Source organism: Sorex fumeus, unplaced genomic scaffold, assembly GCF_029834395.1.
Source record: "Sorex fumeus unplaced genomic scaffold, SorFum_2.1 ptg000072l, whole genome shotgun sequence".
Classification (NCBI taxonomy): domain Eukaryota; kingdom Metazoa; phylum Chordata; class Mammalia; order Eulipotyphla; family Soricidae; genus Sorex; species Sorex fumeus.
Window position 1 is genome coordinate 33,851,595 of NW_026606129.1, and position 16,446 is coordinate 33,868,040.

The 16,446-nt window shown below is 37.9% G+C and overlaps 1 protein-coding gene across 2 annotated transcripts in view; it reads right to left on the minus strand.

The window, feature by feature from the left end:
• Positions 1-420: 420 nt before the first annotated feature.
• The window catches only part of GADL1 (glutamate decarboxylase like 1), a 222,509-nt gene continuing 206,483 nt past the window's right edge, over positions 421-16,446 (minus strand). For both annotated transcript variants that reach the window (XM_056129603.1, XM_056129602.1), the window contains one exon: positions 421-630. In XM_056129603.1, coding sequence (XP_055985578.1) covers positions 457-630 — 174 coding nt within the window. In that variant the 3' untranslated portion in view covers positions 421-456. The remainder of the gene's footprint in view (positions 631-16,446) is intronic.

The following is a 16,446-nucleotide window of genomic DNA, read 5'->3' on the forward strand; positions in this document are numbered from 1 at the left end:
GTTTGCAAGGCAAACACCCTACCACTGGACTATCACTCTGGTCCCAAAATAATCCAAATTTTTAACAAATCCTCAGTGATGCTGAAGCTACCAGTCTAGGAATGACACTTTTAGGACTGCTCTTTATAATAATTAATTTATATGTTACTTAACATGTAATGAGAGCTTAGACTCCAGGTCAGACATGATACTTACTAAAATTCTTTTCAAGGCTCTCTCACAGAAACAATTCTTGAAATCAATTTTCTATTTTTTCCTTATAGAGTCAACAGTACTCTGGTAACTACAAATCATTAACACTATTTGCATTGCATTTTGGTTTCACTGGGCCTGAAATAGCATGTTTCCTATTTCTTACGAGAAGGACTATAAATTCCTATGTATCCCCAATGCCCATGATCCTATGATAACACTCCCTAGATCAGGATCCATGACTCTGGGTGACAAAAGCCATAGCTACATGTCTCTACCAAGCAGGTCAATCTCATCCAAGAGGAAATCCATGTCCTCTCTGCTAACTTGAGGGCTGATCACCACCTGGCGGAAGAAGTTGACTTTCCCCCGGTGGGGTTGGTAGCCAAGCATCAAACTTCCCTTCTTCATCATCCTCTCCTTTATAACTGGTGCAACCTGCAATGGTGAAGTGAGGAGAGAAGATGAAAGACCAGAACATGAAGGATTACAATATCACTGTACCCAGTCATTTGATATTCATTGACATCCACTGGCGTTGGTACCACTCTCATGTGCACAGTAGGCCAATGTGAATAATAATACTCTATTGGGAAATTACAGCAAGTGAAGATGGATTCCAGTGAGTTAAGTGTTTTTAATTCTCTTAATTGTCACAACAAATCCCCCACCCCAAGGGAGATACTACTAATGTCTGTGAGTAATACATAAAAATGAGGGAATTGAGGTGCAGGGCTTTGAAGATTAAATAGATTAAATAACCAAAAACATATAAATATTTAAACTCCTACAACAAATATTAACTCAAGAAAAATGAATGAAAGAAAAATACACCTACACATTTCTTTACATGAGTATTTTTCAGACATTGATGTAAGTACAGATGTAAATATAGGTACAGAGCTAGGGAGAAATCTTATTAACTGTTAAATCCAAATAATGGGTATATGACTTTTTCTTTTACCAAGTAACCTGGCTCACCCTTAAGTGTGCTTGAATGTTTTAAAATGGAATAGTTAGGAAAAAAGTTTTTAAAATTAATGTGCCTTTCCTTTTGGAAAACCATATGGATGATTCTCAAAAAATTAGAAATTCAGCTCCCATTTGACCCAGCAATGCCACTCCTGGGGTATCCCAGAGAGGCAAAAAAGTATAGTTGAAGTGACATCTGCACTTGTTTTTTCATTGCAGCCCTGTTTACAGTAGCCAGAATCTGGAAAAAAACCTTAGTGCCCGAGAACAGATGACTGGTTAAAGAAACTTTGGTACATCTACACAATGAAGTACTATGTAGGTGTTAGAAAAGATGAAGTCATGAAATTTACATACAAGTGGTACTCCATGTAAAGTATCATGCTAAGTGAAGTTAGAGAGGGACAGACCTACAAAGATTGCATTCATCTGGGGAACATAAAGTAACAAATTAGGAGACTAACACCCAAGAATAGCAGAGATAAGTACCAGGAGGTTTACTCCATGGCTTGGAGGCCAACGACACATGTTAGGGGAAATGGCAGCTCAGATAGAGAAGGGAACACCAAATAAAAGTGTTGGGAGGATCCTCCCAGGATGGGAGATGCATGCTGAAAATAGGCTATAGACCGAACATGATTGTTTCTCAGTGCCTCTTTTGCAAACCACAGAACCCAAAAGTGGAGAGAGAACAAAAGGGAATGCCCTGCCACAGAGGTGGGGTGAGATGGAGAGGAGGAGGGGGAGGAGGGATACTGGGATCATTGGTGGTGGAGAATGGGCACTGGTGGAGGGATGGGTACTCGATCGTTGTATAATGAAACCCAAGTACAAAAATTTGTAAGTCTGCAACTGTACCTCATGGTGTTTCACTAATACAAATTTTAAAAAAATAATTAATGTGCCTTTGGGAATCACAGTCTCAAAATTGTCAAATGATGTATTCCCAAATTTACCTAAACTAAAGAGTTTTCCAGTTCATGCACATTGAGTAAAGCTGTCATAAATGGAAAGAAACCACAAATAAGTATTCATGAATTTATGATACCAAAGAAAATATTAATCCAGGTATTAGGTGTAATTTTAATCTGATTATTAACACTTATTAGTTTAGTAATGGAACATATGTGAAATATAAATATATTGTCTTTTATTCAGGGGTGTAAATTTAGAAATAACATAAAGAAGCCTATGGTTTTAGAGATAATGAGAACAATGAGCCCTGATAATCCAAATGTGTTAATATTTCTAAAGGTTTAATGTTCGCAGAAATGCAGAAAGTAGTACAATTTAAGAATCACAAGGGAAAACAGCTCATTTTCAAATCAGTGTGACCACCAAGAAGGTTAAAAACTTTTAAAAATAGTAAAGTTAATTTTTGAAAACTAATGTATTCTTCCTCTTTTGGAAACACAAGCAAAAGTGTCCCACTGTATTTTAACTCTTTAAAACTGTCCTAGTGTGTCCTAGGTGAATGTGTGAAAAGAGAATATAATGAGTTTCTATCCCCAGGAAGATGAAATTTTGTTCCTCCTGAGGAAGGCATGCATACATAAATGACACTCAACTTGGTGTGCTTTAAAAGGTATTATGTAGACAAGTGTCATAAATCTCAGTTCCCTTGTGCCTCTCTCATATTGTATCATTCCCACCCCACTCTAATTTTTAAGTTTCCTATATTTTGTTAGACACTTCCCTCAAGACAAGCCAAACTGCTTCACCTGACACTCAACATAATCTTGATCTGTTTCAAAGCTTATGAAAAGAATTGGGTGTTTCAAACCTCTGATGATAAACTATGCTGGAGTCAACCACAATGTCTCCCCAAGGCATGAGCAAGAGTAATTTTACCTAAATCCTGTTTTTCCCTCTCCTCATTAATTTTATAACTGAAACCCTTATAAAACATGAATTATGCTGTGCCAACAACAGCAAATGAAATGCCAGGTAACAGCAATCACTTTGTCATTTTAGCAAAAGATTGGTAGTATAAGGAAATATTAAAAGAAAATGTCAGTATTTTTTTAAATTTTTTCCCTTTATTTATTTATTTTTTTTACAGTTGTAGATTTACAATTTTTTGTGCTTGGGTTTCGATTATACAATGATCAGATACCCATCCCTCCACCAGTGCCCATTTTCCACCACCATGGATAATATCCCCCCACCCCCATCCCCCCATCCCCCCATCCCCCCTGTCTCTGTGGCAGGGCAATCCCCTGTGTTCTCTCTCTCCTTTTGGGTGTTGTGGTCTGCAAAAGAGGCATTGAGTGGCAAACATGTTCAGTCCATAGAAAATGTCAGTATTTTAAAGAGAAAAGGATGCAGATAAAGTAGATAAGGGGCTCCAGCGCTAGTATAGTGGGTGGAGAGTTTGCCTTGCATGTGGCCAATCCAGGTTTGATCCCCAGCATCCCTGAGCTCCACCAGGCTAAATCCTTGGTGCAAAGCCAGGAGTGATCCTGGAGCATTGCCAGGTGTGGCCCCCAAAACAAAAAACAAAACGAAAAAGTAGATAAATAGGAAATGAGTTAGTGTAGTGAAAAATTGTGAATTCTCAGTTTCAATACATTTCTGAAAACATGTCAGATACTTTATTCTGATCTTTTTAGGGACACAAATCAGGATTAAACAAACATCATCTCTAATTCCTCTGCAAATCTTAATAACAAATGTCCAGTGGATGCTGAAAGCCAAAAGTTAGTAGACACCTCTCCACTGTACCTATGCTGCACTCTACTTGTATATGCACTGGTGCAATACAGTATACCTGTTCATATCTCACTGGAACCCTTGAATTTGTATGTGCCAAACATCAGTTTATTTTTTTTAATGTAGGAGTACTGCTATTTATTCAGCCACTGATTAGCTGATTGAATTGGGCATAAACTCCACCTTGCTTTTTTTTCATAATTTTTTTCTTATATTTATTTATTGAATCACTGCAGGAAAAGTTACTAAGCTTTCAGGTTTAAATCTCAACCATACAATGATCAAACACCTTTCCCTTCACCAGTAATCATTTTTCACCACCAAGAACCCCAATATACCCGCCTCCCACTCCTCCCAATGCCTGTGAGACAGATGATTTCTACTTACATTCATTATTTCGACAAAAGATGCACCATTATTGTTTAGAATTTCTCCCCCCAACAATCAGAATTGCTGAAAAGGCATTGTGAAATACTTTGTTTTCTATAGCAGGTTATGAGAATCATATAATGCCATGCAGCCATGATGGATTTCTGCAAAGAGCCAGATAATTACGAGATTGGTTTCTGTGTGTCTGGTGTTATGGCTGTGCCAGAAAGCCACTCGGGGCAGGGGGCGGGGGGCAACTTATGACCTCAATAGGGTGTGAAGGACAAGCCGGTACCGTCCCCATTCACATGAGACTGCAGTTGCCCCTTCACCCCTGGCTCATACCTGGCTTTCCAATAAGCTCTGAGGTGGCGGCCACCTTGCTTCCAGGGGAGAAAAAGGCGAAGGGAGCAAAACCCTTTCCCTCCCGGGGAGGCATGGCGCCGTAGTTTAACGCATGGTCAATTCACTTTTCTGCCACAAGATGCCAGGCTCTGGATTAGGTTCTTTTGCCTCTGGAGCCATGGCCATGCTGGAGAGCTGCTTGTGGGGGGCAACTCATGACCTCAGTAGGGCATGAAGGATGAGCCAGTACCGCCCACCTTCCCATGAGACTGCAGTTTCCCCGTCAACACTGGCTCATACCTGGTTTTCCAATAAGCTCTGAGGTGGCGGCCACCTTGCTGCCGGGGGGGGGGGGGGGAGGTGGAAGGGAGCAACACCCTTTCCCTCCCAGGGAGGCATGGCACTGTAGTTTAATGCATGATCCATTCACTTTTATGCCACAAACTGCCAGGCTCTGAGTTAAGTCCTTTTGCCTCTGGAGTCATAGCTGTGCTAGAGAGCCACTTATGGGGGGACAACTCATGACCTCGGTAGGGCGTGAATGATGAGCCAGTACTACACCCCTTCCCATGAGACTGCAGTTGCCCCATCACCGCTGACTCATACCTGGCTTTCCAATAAGCTCTGAGGCAGTGGCCACCTTTTATGTGGTCCAGATGTATTTCTGCCAAAAGATGCTGGGTTTTGAGATTTGTTTCTGAGTCTCTGGGATCATGGTCAGTAATCAGCTTGATCAGGAGCCAGAGAGACCATTTGTAGGTGGCGACTCGGGGTATCATTGGGATGGGGAGGAAAGGGCCAGTTTCACCCCCATCTGGTGAGGCCCCGTGTATCTTGTCACTGCAGGCCCAAACCTGCCTGTCCAGTGCACTCTGGAGGACGGCAGTCACTGGGCCGCCAGGGGGAACAGTCAAGTCATGAAACCTATTCCCACCTGGAATGGTCCAGTGCCAGTAACCTACTGCAGGAACAGGACGTATTTCTGCCAAAAGCCTTTGGGTTCCGAGATTCATCTCTAAGTCTCTGAAATCATGGCCATTACGCAGTTTGATCAGGAATCAGAGAGGCCATGCCTCCAATTATATAGCTGAGCCAGAGGTGGTTTGTGGGTGTGTCTCCCACATACCTCACTTTTGGCTGTTTACTTTCTTGGTAAACTTTGCCCCAAGTATTTGGGGTCTGGCCAAAGGCACAGCAGCAATTTTGGGGTATCTGAAAGTCTGACGGTGCCATCAGGCTGCTGATGCACTCGCCTCACAGATACAGCTTGATCTGCTGGTGGCACCATACTCCCAAAACATTAGTTTTCTTTCATAGCTGTTTAGGTTAGTGTTATTTGTTATTAGAATAACAAAATCTGGTGAAATAATACATAAACAAGTAGAAGGTGAGTATTGAAAGATTGCTTTATAGATAGCACTGTAGTACTGTAGCACTGCCCTCCCGTTGTTCATCTATTTTGCTCAAGCGGGCACCAGTAACGTCTCCATTGTGAGATTTGTTGTTACTGTTTTTGGGATACAAATACTCCATGGGGAGCTTGCCAGGCTCTGCCGTGTGGACGGGATACTCTTGGTAGCTTTCCAGGCTCTCCCAGAGGGATGAAGGAATCAGACCCGGATTGACCATGTGTAAGGCAAACTCCCTACCCGTTATGCTGTTGCCCCAAGCTTTATAGATAAACTAAATTAAAGTTTTTTGAAATATTAGTTAAAGGGAGATTGCTATACGGTTTTCTTATCAAACTAGAACATGCTAAGAGAAATGGGTAGGCTTTTAATGAAATCTTGGACATTCAGGTTGAGTCTGCACAAACATTCTCTCAAGAGCCCAAGCTCACTATGAAACTTAAGAAACCTGCACTGGGGGCTGGAGAGATAGCACAGCGGGTAGGGCATTTGCCTTGCACGTGACCGACCCAGTTTCCATTCCCAGCATCCCACATGGTCCCCTGAGCACCGCCAGGAGTAACTTCTGAGTGCAGAGCCAGGAGTAACCCCTGTGCATCGCTGGGTGTGATCCAAAAAGCAAAAAAGAAAAAAAGAAAGATAGAAAGAAAGAAAGAAAAGAAAACTGCACTGAATGTGACAGAATCTAATTTCCAAGAAGTCCTTCGTGCAATAACCCCCAATTCAAAAACCCTTACTTGATTAGGAGAAGCAGGAGCTTCACATGAAAAGATGGAGACACAAAGATGTGTTTAAGTGGAGCTATCTTAATTATGTGTACATGGCATTCTTTCCATGAGATGATGTGTACCATTGCTACATGTATGTGTGTGCACGTGTGTTCACAATCATGTGTAATTTAAACTTCTATCCACCAGATTTCATTTCCAACTCCAAAATTCTATCTTTTTTGGTCACTGAGATGCAGAACTATGGTCCAATGTAAGTGGTATTTTTTTTTCAGAATAATTTTTTTTATTAGTGAAACACCATGAGGTATAGTTGTACACTTACAAAGTTTGGTGCTTAGATTTCAGTTATACAATGATCGAGTACCCAATTCTCTACCAGTGCCCATTCTCCACCACCAATGATCCCAGTAGCCCTTCCCCCCACACCCACCCTATCCCGCCGTTTTGCAGGGCACTCCCTTTTTCTCTCTCTTTTTTCGGGTGTTGTGGTTTGTAATAGAGGTATTGAGTGGCCTTGTGTTTGGTCTATGGTTTACTTTCAGCACGCATCTCGTATCTTGAGTGAGTCCTCCAAACACCCTTTACTTGGTTTTCCCTTCTCTATCTGAGCTGCCTTTTCCCCCAGCATGTTCTGTCAGCTTCCAAGTCATGGAGCAGACCTCCTGGTACTTATCTCAACTATTCTTGGGTGTCCATCTCCCATTCTGTTACTTTATATTCCCCAGATGAGTGCAGTCTTTCTTTGTCTGTCCTCTTTCTGGCTCTTTTCACTTAGCATGATACTTTCCATGTAGAACCACTTGTTTGTAAATTTCATGACTTCATCTTTTCTAACAGCTGCATAGTATTCTATTGTGTAGATGTACCAAAGTTTCTTTAACCAGTCATATGTTCTTGGGCACTTGGGTTTTTTCCAAATTTTGGCTATTGTGAACAGTGCAGCAATGAAGGCAACTTTTTTTTTTTTTTTAGCTTTTTGGGTCACACCCAGTGATTATCAGGAGTTGCTCCTGGCTCTGCACTCAGGAACCAGCCCTGGTGGTGCCCAGGGGACCATATGGGATGCTGGGAATTGAACCCGGGTCAGCCGTATGCAAGGCAAATGCCCTATCTGCTATGCTATAGCTCCAGCTGCTATTTGTTTTCAATTCAAAAATACATTGGGGTGCAGGCTGAAGTGATATCACAGTGTCCCTCCATATTCATTTTCATTCTTCATATTCATTTCCATTCTCTTCTAGATACCCAGGGTTTATCTGCCTCTTTTATCATTAATTTAAATTTTAAAACAGGCATATTCTTGGCTCAAGTGTAATTTACACTGTCTATTCCTGTTTACTTTTCAAAACATCTATTTTCCTTCCCACAATATTTTGTGTCTTATAATTGGAGATAACTGGAATTTTGATTCTAACTCATCACGTGCCAGAGCCTCACTAAGGGTAATTATCAAAACAAATGTCACATTTACACTTAACTTAAGCAAACCAAAAACAATTTATAATGTGAGAAAGGTAAGAGTAAGAGGTTCATTGGGATATTCTGATGTTTCTGATCTCTAAGTTTTGTTTGTAAAACATTAAGAATGTACCTCCCATGAGCAAAGCACATGGCATAAGAATCAAACTCCTAAGTCAAACTCCTAATCAAAAATTACCTCCGAATTTTTAAAAATTATAAATGATCATTTATATGGCACATAGATAAATAAGGTCTTGACAGTGACACATGTTTTTATTTATGTATTGATGAATATAAGCTTAACTTCCAGAAGTAATTACAAAGAGGTAAGAGGGGCTGACCACCTTTTTCTATAAATAAATGGAGAAAGCAAGCTATAAGAGAACTACCATTCAGAGTCAGCAAACCTGTTACAAATTATTGTAGCTGCTGCTATACCTTACAGTGTGTCAAATTAAATTTTTATTTTTACAATTTGGGGACAAAGAATGTTCTCATTCCCAACAAGTTTATCACCTTTCCACTTAAAAAATTAATCATTAAAAAAATTCCATAACTCAAAACTGAGTAACTTGAATATTCTCTTTTGCTGATCACAGCAGAGAAACAGTCCTAATCTGACAGGATGGAATATTCACAGGGGAAAGAAAATATGCACAAACTAAATGTAAGTATTCGAATATCACCCCTAAATGGAGCATGCATGGGAGAAAGCAATTTGGCAGGAGTGAGATTGCTTTCCAGCTCTCAATTATTTTACTGCTGGTTTTTCTTCAAATTGTAAATCAAATTCTTTTCTCGTGCCTCAGTGCACTGGCCCCTGCATCTTAAGTGGAGGAAGATCCTGACATTTCTATTTGGTTGCACAGAAACTTAATCGACACATTTCTATAGGACTGCTGTTTTTCCCCTTAAATTATGTTGCAGCAATGATTTAGTCATTTAAACAGAAAGTTGTCGTCACACCCCTACAGCATATAATAGTACTTGATACTTAAAAGTTGCTTAAACTCAAGGAAAAAGAGAGAAAACCTCTCTCTTTCTCTGCCAAGGAGTCAGGTACATTTACAGACTTCTATTAAAATAAATTATAATGACTGTAAAATAAATTGTAAAAATCTATCACCTATTTGATGATACCATTTTTTTCTCTATGAAAGTATACTTCTCAAACAGTCTATGAGGAAGGATTTTATTTTCCAATTCATTACAGACATACTTTGGTGGAAAAAAATTAAGCTCCTTTCTAATTACTAAGGGAAATTCACACTAAATCAAAAAACTATGAGCCCAATTTTGTTTTTATTTAAAAATTCAACAGCATAGTTACTGTTAGGTTGCCGTAAATTTTCTGAACATTAGCTAGCAATTTCCATACGGAGCCTAGGCAGGCTGCTAATCCCCAGTTCATGAATCTGTATAGAGGTTAGGACCACATTTGAAAGAATAGTGCTGTTTTAACTTCTTTAGTTCCATGGAGGTGTTCATTATTTTAATCATTAACCTTGAGCTTATTTTTATACTGATTTCTTCATATGGACATGGTCTTCAGAACATTTTAAGTGGAGTTTTGTATTCTGCTAAACTACTGTGCTACCATCTACCTAAATGTTCCTGATAGTCAAATCTTAGAAATGCTGATATTATAATGGCTTTTTAGTGAAAGCATAAACCCAAGCAGGAAGTCCCTTTCTCAGTTTTCAAAATTTAGTCCAGAAATTACAAAAGTCAATGGCTCAAAATAGTATAGGCTTTAGGATCTTCTTACATAACCCATCATTGGGTATATGGGGGAAAGAGTCCATTTTGACCTGTGAACTATTTAGGCAGCTGCCTAAAGAGAGTCAGAAGAAAAATCCAGTGAAGAGGAGGAGCCAAGACTTGTAACCATTAACTTGTACTATTACTGCAGAAGGCCAGTTTCTGACAAATTCAGAGAAATTTGCATTGGGCTAAATTCTTCCCTAAACCATGAACAAACTGATATGCATCCAATTCCAGATTTTATAGCTGTCTTCTTAATTTTAGTTTAATTAAACTGCATTGCATTTTCTTTAAAGTTGCCAAAATGTTTATTGAAACTAGGAGACTAAATTTATAATAATTTGAAATCTACAAAGAGCATGGGTAGGCAAGAAGACTAATAACTTAAAGAAATAAATGACAGGGGCTTTATTATAAGCAGATTTTTAAATATATTGCCTAAAGGGGGGAATATATCAAATACAGGAAATTATACATATATTTTCTCTATACAAAGTTACCCATATAATTTTTAAATCTATACTAAACTTAATGTATCTATAATTCTTCTGTATCCCCCAAAACATAGCTTATAGTCATGCCAGAGTTAGTCATTGCTATCTGTAGTTAAGCAAATAAATATCAAGGAAGCAATATAGAAGAGGATAATTCAGTAGTTATACTTTGATGTTAGTTATTCTAGATCTGGGGTGGCAAATTTGTTTTTCTATAAAGTTCCAACAGTAAATATCTTAGGCTTCATAAAGCATATAATCTCTAATGGAAATATTCCTCTTGGCCATTATTGCTTGAAAGTAACCCTAGAAAACAATATAAACAAATGAGCCTCACTGTTATAAAAAATTTAGTAATGTATAATTTTCCTCGGTAATGAAATACTTTACTGCTTTACATTGTATTTCCACTACTTAAACATTTTAAGGCCAACTGCCACTTCTAGTCTGTAAATAAAAGGTGCTAAACTATATTTTGCCTTGGATATTATTTCTAAATTCCATGATCAAAATGGAAAAATATTTTATAATATGTTAAATCTACCCCTTCAAGAATAAAGTGCATAAAACATTGTGATTATCTGGCTCCTTTTAAAACATCCTGCTCTGAGCCAAGAAATGATAAAGAACTTGATTTTTGCAATGGTGAGTGAAATCAAAACTTCAAAGAGATGGGCAGGGCTGCTTCTATGACTTTCTTCCACCACATATATTTGTGAACAATCCCCAAACATGATTTGTTTTAGATTCTCTATTCAAACACTCTGGTTCCAAATAAAATGCATCCTATAAGTCAGCTTGACATGGGTTCTCCTAAGTTGGATTAAAAACTAATTCATGAAAAGAGCTGGTGTGAAATACACTTTAGACCTGGTATCTACCTCAAAACTTTTTCTGGAAACTATAACAAGCTACATTGTCTTTACCATTAAGTCAAATTTCTTGGTATAGTCTAGGGACATCTTGAATCATCTGAAGCAGGGTTGCAATGAGGATCAAAGTTGAAAGTAGAATTCAAGGCAAGAATAATATGAACATCCAGAATTTAAATGGATACATTCCAGTCTAAGAGATGGACTAGCCTCCCTGCACCATGAAAAAATTTCAATGAGTGTTTAATGTCCCTTCCTTCTAAGTAGGGCATAAGTCAGTGCAGCAACAGTCCAGGAAATAAGAGTTCCCCTTTTTGCCCTCAGGAGACAGTCCACAAAGCTGAAGGTGAAAATACCATAAAAAGCTACAAGGAAGAGAATACCCATTTTTGCAAGTCAATTCATTAATGTCTTGAACATATGTCACTGTGAGACAAGTTCTATCATGGCCCTTCCATGGGACAGTGAGTATAAGAGTACTGAAGTTTCAAATACAGATTAACAGCTTTGTTTTTCGTTCTTTTTCTTCCTCCTCCGCTTTCTCTTCCTCCTCTTCCCTCTTATTTTTTTTGTTTATAGATCATACCTGGAAGTGCTCAGGGTTCTGATTTTGTGCTCAGGGATCACTGAAAACCACAAGGTATTCAGGGGGACCATATGTTATATATGAGAGTGAACCAGGTCAGCCAAGTACAAAGCAAAGGAATGGGAGTGAAGATAGAGGTTTGGCAACTACATCACCTCCGCTTCGCTGATGACATCGTTCTAATAGCACCACACATTAACCATTTGCTCAAGTGGGCCCAGTAACACTGTGGGACTTGTTACTATGTTTGGCATATTGAATACATCACGGGTAGCTTGCCAGGCTTTTGCCATGTGGGCGAAACACTCTCAGTAGCTTGCCGGGCTCTCTGAGAGGGGCAGAGGAATCGAACTCAGGTCGGCCACGTTGGCTGCGTGCAAGGCAAATGCCCTACCCACTGTGCTATCGCTCCAGCCCAACACATTAGCCAAGGTACGAAAACAGGATGAGAACGCTATTTGGGTCTCCCAAAGAGGAATCGAAAGAGCTATGCTTGGAGTATCACGTCTCACTCAAATGAGAAAAAGAATCTGGAGTTCTGACCTCCGTTGACTATCAAGAATCAGAGACGCTGTCTCCTTTGCCAAGGTGTCAAAAATCAGATGGGCTGGACACGTAATGAGATTTGGAGACAACCACTGGACTACAGCCATTACCGACTGGATTCCATGGGATGTCAAAAGACCGCGTGGCTGCCCACCTACAAGATGGTCAGACTTCTTCGTCAAGACCCTGAATGATCTGTTTGAGGCCCTTCATGTTCCTAGAATGAACAGATGCCATTGGGCTACACTAGCACGCAGCAGCAGTGACGAATGGAGACTTTACTGGTGCCTGCTCGAGCCAATCAATGAGTAATGGGAAGTCAAGTGATCATGTGAAATATAGAGAAAGCAAACAAATTAGCTAAAATACAAAAACAAACTTTTATACTATAAAACCAATTGATAATTTCCAGAAAGGAAAAAAGAACAGGTAAAGGGAAACAATTGCTGAGCTTATAATAGAACTACACTTCTAGTTTTTAATGCAATTTACAGATGTAGAGTTACAGATATAGATTTTTAATCATGAACATCTGAAGCATATATTACTTCAATGAAATAGTTTCATAATAAAAAGTATAATAGTAAAATAGAAAATATATCATTCTGTTCAAGAAAGAACTCAACAATATATGTGACATATAAGATCTTCCTGAAGTCTAAATGAATGTTTTTGTCTTTAAATCGAATGTCTGAGTTTCTTTTGACTATAAATAAGGACTGGATTTTCCCTTTTACATGCAACTTAGAACCTGTAATTCATCTAAATATATGTCCTTCAGTTTGCAATCTCTATGTTACCAGGAATTCTGTTGCTAAATGAACAACTATAAAAGAAAACATTTCCTTATGCTCTAAACATATATGGTTCAAAGAAGAAAGTGTACATTTGTAGTCAGATTTTAAAAAGTTTCTTTTTTTAAAGGTTAGCTTTCATCTTGCAAAACAAAATTTCTCCCCAAATACAAGGAATCAGTCACTACTTCATATATAGAAACCTTCCCTTTTTATTTCTGAGTATGTCTGTGTGATTTGTCTCTGGTCACAAATGTGACAATCTATATAAAATAGGAATTTGCCCTTCTGATACAATTTGCTTTCATCTAAAATTGTTCTGAGACCGCATCCATGAACTACAGAATTTTGTTTATCCCTCATCATAAAAGCAGTTTTTATCCCTTCTCAAGGAAGATACCAGTTCCGGACAAAACATGAAAGCACTTTGACAGCTCTCAGAGTCAAAGAGGAAAACTATATAGCCTTCTTAGTTTGTGTCTAGTTAAATTGGTCGGTTTTCTCCAACCCAACTCTGATTTATTCTTAAGTTCAATGACAGCATTGACCTGTCAGGTCAAGTTACATGTCTTCCTTTTGGGACAGTAAAGAGTTAAATAATGCTACTTTTTTTTTTTTTGGCTAATTACTTGATAACTTTAGGAGAAACTGACTGTTTCCTGGAAGCTGAGATTCTGCACAGAAGGGTAACACAATACTCTCTAATGCAACTAAACTGCTGCAACCTTCTAGGACAATGACTCATTGATGCAGAGTTTAGAGTGCTTTCTGAAAAACAGATAAAATGAAATAATTGAATATATTGCTTGTCATGTTTTTTAAAGTATGTAATTTGGCCAAAAAGACTTAATAAGAAAAAGAGGTGTGAATGTTGGCAGTTATTCAAAACAACATAAATAGTCTTTAACTAATGGATGGGTAAACAATGAGTGGTTCTCCCTATAATGCCGTACTACTGGTACTACTGGATGCAATGTAATGCCAAGTGAAAGCAGCCAGACTCAGAGTCTACTTTCCCTGTGATTCTACTTTGGTGGCATTCTGGAAAATACAGTACCATGAGAATGGAAAGCAGATGAGTAATGGTCAATGACTTAAAATGATGAGCGATTACTCTAAATCGACAGTTTGGGGGAGCTTAGGGGAGGGTGAAATTCTGCATGGTGCCATAGTGGTTAATATATTACCATTGGATTATAAATTCTATTCAAAGATAGACCTTATTTTTCCTTATAGCCCTCAGAACCTAATATGAAGCTCTGCCAGTAGGGAATGCTAGATAGTTGTCATTGCTCATAGATGATACGTCTTAACAGATGAGTTTTTCTGGTATGTACATTTTTAAGTGAATAAAAGAATACATTCTTAAAACAAAAAAGGCTCTGTGAAAATATGCAGTCACATTAGATGAGGCAAGTAAACGTAAAGCCTATTTCCTAATCTCTACGTAGACAACAATAATGTACAGCAACTTCTTATGCAACTGAGAAGATATAAAATATGATATCATAGGTGATATGTGTAAAGATGTGAACAATAAACATTGCGGAGATTAGTAGTAATATTCAAAACTGCTCTGGTACACAAACTCTGGAAAGAAAATAGACTGCCAGGTATTTTATCCTGATTATACCAAAATTATACATCCTTATGTAAATCACTGAATCCGTATGGTCTATAAAAGAGAAGAATCATATCGAAGACTCTTAAATGCAAACCATTTTGGACATGGTGATCCTTGGAGCTTTCTTTATGATGGGCAGTAGGGAAGGATGGTTTCTAAATGATTCAAAGAATTTTTATATCCTATAGTACATCAGGCCCTACATCTAAATGGACCCACGACACTTAGTAAGTATGCAATTTTCATAGTTATAGAAAACCAGTTGAAATGTGATGATGTAGTTAACATAATTTTTCATTGTTTTTGCAGTGGGTTTTTTAGTATATTGAAGTTATCTTTAAAGTTAACATATTTTATGTGTCCCTTCATAATTTCTTTGCTCTTTATGCTTATTTCTGATTCTAACTAAACTGGCTCTGCTCACAGTAGAATGTACATGTGTGTATGTATGTATCTCAGGATAGACTAAATTTATACTTATAATTATAATACCCCTTTATACTGAGTTTAAATATTCTACTTTAATGCTAATTTACCTGGTTTAGACTTAACTATACAGGAGGCAATTCCTAAAATTCCAAGTGACTTTGGCAAATATTGAACTCCTCTGACACATTTTCTTCTTCTATTAATTGACAATTGTTATGTGGACTAAATAAAATTATATACATACGTGGTATAGAAGTATGAAGTACAAGAGTTTGACATTTGTTAGATACTCAAACCCAGAAACTAGTATTATTAAATATTTTAAATGAGTTTATTTTAAATCAGTTTTTTCTACACCTGGTCTTTTATTACACTAGTTAATTATTTTCTCTTGAGACAGGAAGATTTGAAAATGCTGTGAAAACATGTCTTTTAATTTACTTCTTTTCCCATAAGCATCCAAACTGTATTTAAATGATTCTGGGGTTAGCACCAAAAATGAGTTAGCAATTTCAAAATTTTTTAAACTCACTTATTTAAAAATGAGTTAGCACTTTTAAAAATTAAGTAGGCACCATATGTGCAAGATTTAACTTTTGTTCTTACATCACCACTTTTATTTAAGTTTACCACTTCTATTTAAGTTCCAAGTTTCCTTTCCAAGATTGACAAGGTAAATTTATTTTTCTCTTTAATGAGTAAGACTGTTGTGGATTATCTTGGTAGTTTTTTGGAAAGGGGCAGAAAAAGTTGTTTTCTGAAAGCTCTTTCAGTGTCTGGGGATATGATCAGTCATAAAACAAATGCCTTCCATATGCAAGACTCCTGGGTTCAATCCTAGACAGTATGGTCCTCTGAGTACTATAGATCCTGTGTAACACAGAGAATACCCCTTCCCAATTTTTCACATCAAAAAAGGTGTACTGAAATCAGGCACTTTCTATTGCATTCTAGACATTTCTATCTATTGTCTAAGTATTTCAGAGAACACAGAAATATTTCACTAAGCAAAAATATATTTCTCTTCGTACATATGAAGGAGTCATATGCTGAAAAAATCATCTGTATCTGTTATCCACCTTGTGTTGCAAATTGTGTATTTCCTGGTACTGTTCTCATACTCAGTTTTATTGAGGGAAAATTGAA